At 39.0% G+C, this 6,703-nt stretch overlaps 1 protein-coding gene across 1 annotated transcript; it reads right to left on the bottom strand.

Moving 5' to 3' along the window:
• Window positions 1-878: 878 nt before the first annotated feature.
• Window positions 879-5,759, bottom strand: IL22 (interleukin 22). The gene is made up of 5 exons (XM_068972167.1): window positions 5,574-5,759; window positions 4,556-4,621; window positions 4,301-4,447; window positions 3,312-3,377; window positions 879-986 (listed from the first exon to the last, which is right to left on the bottom strand). Exons 1-5 carry the CDS (start codon window positions 5,757-5,759, stop codon window positions 879-881), a joined length of 573 nt encoding a protein of 190 aa, XP_068828268.1.
• Window positions 5,760-6,703: the final 944 nt, after the last annotated feature.

Raw genomic sequence — 6,703 nt, 5'->3', positions numbered from 1 at the left:
TCCCCTCCAGCATCATTCTTTTCTCTTTTCCACAAACTGCTAATGATGCAGATGAATTCTTTTAAATTTCTTACCCTTTTACTTTCAGAATCACATGCTGAATCAACACAATAAATCTGTATAGGTAACACAGAAGATCCCCTAGAAATCAGATAGACCTAGCTTAAAAAGATTCAACTACTCATAGTGACACAATATTTTAAACATGTTTCTGATTCAGTTTTCTCACCAGTAAAAGGGGATAATACTAAAAGCACCTCATTTGCTTAGAGTCAGGAATAAAATCATTTATATACAGCTTTTGGACCCATTTAGCAAATAGGAATGATTACTTGATGATGATGGTGATGATGGTAGTGAAAACATTAAAGGGGAAAAAAGTCACAAAGCAACCAGATTTAGGATATCAATGTGTTTATTGAGACTAAATAATAGCTCCATAATTATTATCATAAATATTACTATTCACCTTATAATTAAGTAGAAATATTTTATAATGCTTCCATAAATAAACTCATATTAGTAAAGTGACATAAATAATAAGACATATACTTGTAACAATAAATTAATTCATAAATATAAGTATTGATTATGGAAATGAAGTTATTTAGGGGCTTTTTCTAAAGAGATAGAAAGTAATCTTTTTGTGGGGAAATAGTTAAATTTCTGTGTATAAAACACTGACTACAATAAAAAGTTATTAATATACTTGGAAGGTCTAGCTTCTGATCTTATGGATACAAGTGACATTGTTCTCATTTTGAAGCTAAGCCAGGGTTTTTTTTAGAATTTACACAGGACTGTGGAGTTTGGCTTCCCCTTTTCCTTTGGATAAAAGAAAACCTCAGGGGATCTTATTGTTTAGCAGGTGAGAAAGGTTAGTAATCCATTTTCCAGCCTTGCTCTACTTGAGCACATTCGCGTTTCAGGGTTATAAACAGCAAGTTCAGTTCTCCAATGACTTTGATCTCTCCACTCTCTCCAAGCTGTGAAAATAAGAACACACAAGTATTTCAGCATTTATACCATGTTTTCTAAAGAGAAACAAATTAGAGAGAGATGAGATGGTTAGGTTGTTGGAACAGAAACCAAATTTTAGCCTTTTATAAAAGATTAGTGATAATGCTCTTTTTCAAAAGTATATGACCTGATCTGAGAGGGCACCTATGAGCATCAGTCTCAGCTGGTTGATGTGTTAAATCACTGCTGAACCAGAGCAAGCAGGTAGAGGCTCTGCTGGGATCCAGGGGACCCAAGCACCACTCATCCCTCCTTGCCCTGCCTCTGAGCCCCACGACTGTGACCAATAGTCTTGAATCAAAACTACCACATTTACCAAAACATGTGGACTTTTTCTGTTTCCATTTTCTTGACCAAGGTGAGGGAAAACAAGTTTTCACCTTTGTGGGGGAAATATCAAATGCTTCCTATCTAGTTGCTTTAACAATGAAAGACCAGATACAGAGTCTAACACACTTTCTTTTCTCCTCCTTCCAAGTAGCAGGCGAAAGAGTCTTTTAAACCCCATGGGAGAGGGAACACAAGTCTAAATCCCCTCCTCTGCAACTTGTCTAATCTATTAAATGTGCTCAAGATTATTTCAAAGGAAACAGCAGCCCTAAGTCACCATCGTCCCCTAGACTTGGGCCTTTCTCTTCCTGCTTTCTTCCATCTTTCCACCTTCCGATACTTCCTTTGACATAATGACAGCTATTTTTTTTAATATCTCAAAGACTCCCAAGATGATAAAGAATTCTACTGTCTGTTCTCTGTTCGGCTACAGCCTGCTTTCTGCTTTTCTTCAGTGACAGGGGATTACTATCCCCTCAAGATGCCCTCCCATTTCACAGTGCTGACCAGTGTTTATGCATGCTGAGATTTCTCTCAATAATATTCCTCTCTCACTAGGCTTTCTGGAACTACAGGGTAAAAAAAAAAAAGTATAACGACTCATCCACATGGCAACTGATTGCTAATGTGAAAGTCAATTCCCTTAAAATGGATTAAGAGCTTTAAAATCTGTTTTCCCACACAAATCCCCATCAGCTTTTTCTCTCCCACACTCCACTAAAGACAACAAAGTAAGCTCATATGAGGAATTTTTCACACCAGAAATCCAAAGTACTTCTTGGCCATGGCATGCTAATATTCAGCCCTCTGTGTCTAGCTAATAGTTCTATGACAAGAGAATTTATCTTCACAATGAAAAACAACAAATCCTTCAGTTATCAAAGGAAGACATTGACAATGTTCATTAAATCACATTCGGGAAGAGATACTTTTTATAAAAAGAATCAAGATGGAAAAAAGAGGGAATTGAGGTTACGCTAGTTACTGAAAATTCCATCAGCCAGAGCCTTCTTGTTTCTGAGGTTTAATTGTACCTGCTTGCCAAATCATCACTTTTGCTGCTGCTTATGGTAGCTCTGGTTTTTGAATGAGTCACAGCAGCTGAGCTGAACCTTCCCCTGTTGTTCTTTTCCCCCAAATAGGCCACCTGACCATATCATTCTCTCTCAAAATATACACTAACCTATATCAGATAGATGCTCACTAGCACATTGTCGAGGGAAGGAAGAGGCCAGGAAAGAAGGAAAAGGAAAGAGGAAGAAAGAGGGCTTCCAGTGTGGACATTCATTCCCCTACAATGAATCCATTACTAATAGTAATACTTCTATTCTATTTGAAACTGCGTAAAAGAAACTGGGGGGTCATTCACTCTCACTTTTAAATTAAAACCAATAGCTGCTGGGTATTTTAATAGTTAAATATAAGTATCAGACCATTCCAGAAATTCATCCTGTGTGCAAGTCCAGCTCTTTTATTATGGCTGTTCTAGGTATATTTCTCCAAGTTTTACATCATCCTGTGAATAACTTCAAAATTATTTCAAATGAGTTTTACCCAGTTTTCTGGTTTTGAACAAATGCTTCTTCAGACTAAATGAATCAGTAGGTATCTTAAATTTCCCTAAGAACTAACGAGACTAACTGTAATATCCAGCACTTCCGGCCTGGATGGGATTCAGAGGTCCTGCAGTCTATTCTCACTCTGACACTGGCCATCCCTAGCACATGGGTGACAATATTAGATGACTTAAGTTCCCAGCCAGTTCTAGAATTTGCAAAATTTGGAAACCGACTTATAAACATGTAGACACATCTATATGTATGTGCACCTAAATAATCAACCCAGTGGCAGGAGAGGCAAGTAAAAAATCATGACATGGGAGAAAAAGGGAAAGAAAAGGAAGAAAAACAATATTTGTCTCTTCTATCAAATGATTTAGCACTAATAGTTGTTAGTAGTACCTTTTTCACTGTGTTCTTCAGATTCTGTACGTTTCTCTGGATGTGCTGGTTGTCATTCTCCATATGCTACAAAATGGAAGTGAGAGTAACAAGCTTAACCTTGTTGTGCTGAAGCTTTTAGAGACTCAGCCTTCCTAACTGAAGCATGTTACAATTCATCTGGAATTAAAGTTCTTAGCAATTTTGCCCACAACGACCTAGATATCAATAGTGACCTAGATTCTCTGACCTCTTCAATCCCTGGGACACCAAAATCCAGTCATTTCCCTTACACGGAACCTCATTTCACCTTTGGGAAACCCTACTGAGGTTGAAGTTTGTGGAAAGAGCGGAGTGGTTTATGCAAATCCTGTCAAGAATAAAACCATAACGGCACCTCATCAAAAACACGGGCTCAGAACAAGAAACCTACATAAAATATCTCATGTGAACAGGGCCCTCCTCAATAAATACTAGGCCCCCTTTGCTCAGCCTACTCCACCAAAATATTTTTCTTAGTTTTCGCTATGCAGAGGCATCAAGCTCACGCACCTCTGATTTTTGTCACTTCCAGTATCAAAAGGGCAGCAGTCTTCATCCACCCACCCACTGCCAAATATCAAATCTTCTTGTTTCTCCCTTTCTCTCTTTCCCATCCCCTCCCGCCATCAACTTATATTCAGTGAATCCATTTGCACCGTTTGTATTTTTCCTTAAAGCTCCCAACACCTTTCCCATCTCACATAGTCCGAATTGCTTTTTCCCAGGGACAAATGAGTCTCCTATGGTCTTTCAGACCCTGCCCATCACAATCAACTCAAAATGTGACTCAATTAAAGCAAAAGCAAATAGGTTGTGATGCCAAATGACTTCTGTAATGGTGTGACGGAGGCACCTCTTACTACCAGCATGGAAGGGGCACTGGCGTGGGAAGGAAGAGGGTTCCACACAGAAGAAAGACGAAAGGCAGGCACCTGGGAGGATCGGACTTAGGCTGGAGAAGAACTTACACATTGGCTCAGCTTTTTGCTGAGCTTGGAGAAGAAGGGCACCACCTTCTTCATATGGGGGTGGAATTCATCGGATCGGGGGAACAGCACCTCTTCAAGAATGAAGTTCAGCACCTGCTTCAGCACATAGCAGCGCTTCGTCACCTGCTGGTGAAAGTGAAACAGCAGGGCTCAAGTTAGGCGACATCCACAAGACCCGGCCCATCCTCACCACCGCTCCAAGTCACCACAAGTGGCATCATGCCTCTGGCTTACATTGATTCCCTGGAACAATTTGTTCCCAATGAGACGAACATCTGTGATGTTATCTGCCAAACTAGCCTGCAAGAGAAGAAAAGACTAAGTGCCTGGACATCATAAAGCTAGAAGAAATGTTTGTAAGGAGAGCTGTACTCTGTCCCCTCTTCCCAGAGCAGCACTGTGAGGACTAAAGAAAGGGCTCTTTAGTTCCTGGGTTTAAAATGATGCTCAGGGGTTGAGGGGAGGGATAAATTAGAAGTTTGGGGTTAACATATATACACCACAATGTATAAAATAGATAACTAACAAGAAGTTACCATATAGTACAAGGAACCATACTCAATATTTTACAATAACCAATAAGGGGAAGAATATACATATATTTTATATATACACATATATATGTATACTTATACATATATATAGACTCGAATCAGTATGCTGTACACTGGAAACTAACATGACCCTGTAAACCAACTATACTTCAAAATAAATTTTAAAAATAAGATAGAAAAGTATAATGTACAGCATAGGTAATATAGCCAATATGTTATAATAACTATAAATGGAGAATAATCTTAAAAAATTGTGGATCACTATGCTGTATACCTGGAACTTAAATAATACTGTCAATGAACTATACTTCAGTTAAAAAAAAAAAAAAAGAATGGATTTAAAGCTCCTAGAATAGAGCTCATAACATAGTAAGTGCTCGAAAATGTGAATTTCTTGCTCTTCAGAAAACAAAAGAATGCTTAGAGGAGGAAAGGGAACCATAAACAGTCAGATGGGTTACTACATGGCTCCTTTGGGGGTAAAACTGAATGTGCATATCCTAAAGGGCAAAATGGCAGGTCTTGAGGTAAAGCTTGAGCTCCAAAAAGCCTTAAAAGAGACATAAAAGTGATGACAGGTATACCAGTAGAGATTAATGTTCGTCTGTTAAAGATCTTAGATGTCCTCTGTAGAAATTTTAAGAACTATTCAGGTTCCAAGTAGTTAAGATGCAAAAGAGAAAGACTGAGATGAGTACCTCCTGAGCCAGAGTGAAGGTGTGGTTGAAGATGTAGGGCTCCTGGAAGTCGGACTTGTTGAGCCTACAGTGCGACGTGATGGGTGCAGCCGCTCCTCCCTGGGCGCACAGCACCATGACAAGGAGGCAGCCAGCGGCCAGAGCGGCCCCGAGGGGCGAGCTCACATACTTCTGCAGGGCAGCCATCGTGGACAAAGCAAACCTGAGCAGTGGGTGACTAGGGAAGAAGAACCTGGTATCAAGAGAACGAGAAACAAAATCAACATTAAGGGGGAAAATTAAGCATCCAGAAGTAATAGACCCAGCAAGCCAATCCTACCAAGTTCGTTGGAGGACTTACCTGTTTCGAGGCTTCTGCTTGTGATAGGAAGGTAGAAGCTGCTGCTTTTATAGCCCCCGGGACACCAAATTGTGTGTGTGAAAAATATGACATCAGCAATTATCTAATTTCCAGTGCTGTCTTCTGAGAACTACCTAACCACCATAGGGGACCACAGAGCACCACCTCCAAGCCTTCCCACCTTGATACGCCAGCATTTCCCTAAAACGTCACTATTAGGCCCGGGGCGTGCTTTTACAGACAAATCCCAGAAAGTTTCTAAACCCTACATACTTTTCAAAGAAAATGACTGCTTTGTCTTTGTAGATTCCAGGTTTAGTTTAAAATTTTCTGATCTCTTGTAGTGAGTAAACATTTTGGTCACGGACTCATTTTCCTAGCAGCTTCATAGATTCTTATCTCTTTAGAGGTGATCAAAAAAAAAAGGACCTATATCCTTTACTTTAAAATAAGCAGTAATGGCAGCTTGGAGACAATTCTACTTTTTAAAATTTTATGTCCTTTTTAAAAAAATATGATGAATGCTGAAGAAGACTTAAATTTTGAAATAGCAGTATTGGCTAACATAACTTTCCTCCCATTCTATGGCATTTTTTAAGTGACCAAACAATTACAATAGATGCAAATATATCTTAAATTTTTCATTAAATCATAATCAATATCAATTTAAACTTGAAAATATTAATGCTGAACAATCTGATCGGTATTTTACTTAACATGCAAGTATTTTGAGAAGACAGTCAAGTAGTTCATTTTACCTGCACTCATTCTAAACAACACACAAGTCCCC

This window comes from Capricornis sumatraensis, chromosome 4, assembly GCF_032405125.1.
Source record: "Capricornis sumatraensis isolate serow.1 chromosome 4, serow.2, whole genome shotgun sequence".
In the NCBI taxonomy this organism is placed as follows: Eukaryota; Metazoa; Chordata; class Mammalia; order Artiodactyla; family Bovidae; genus Capricornis; species Capricornis sumatraensis.
Note: the sequence above shows the minus strand (reverse complement) of the source record. Positions and strands in the feature narration are given on the sequence as shown.

Excerpts from the sequence above, each read along its gene's own strand:
- IL22 (XM_068972167.1), bottom strand. The coding sequence starts at position 5,759 with ATGGCTGCCCTGCAGAAGTATGTGAGCTCGCCCCTCGGGGCCGCTCTG. Across the intron at positions 3,378-4,300 it reads GCAAAAAGCTGAGCCAATGT|CATATGGAGAATGACAACCA; the intron begins GTAAGTTCTTCT and ends TCCATTTTGTAG. Across the intron at positions 987-3,311 it reads TGAAGAACACAGTGAAAAAG|CTTGGAGAGAGTGGAGAGAT; the intron begins GTACTACTAACA and ends TTATTTTCACAG.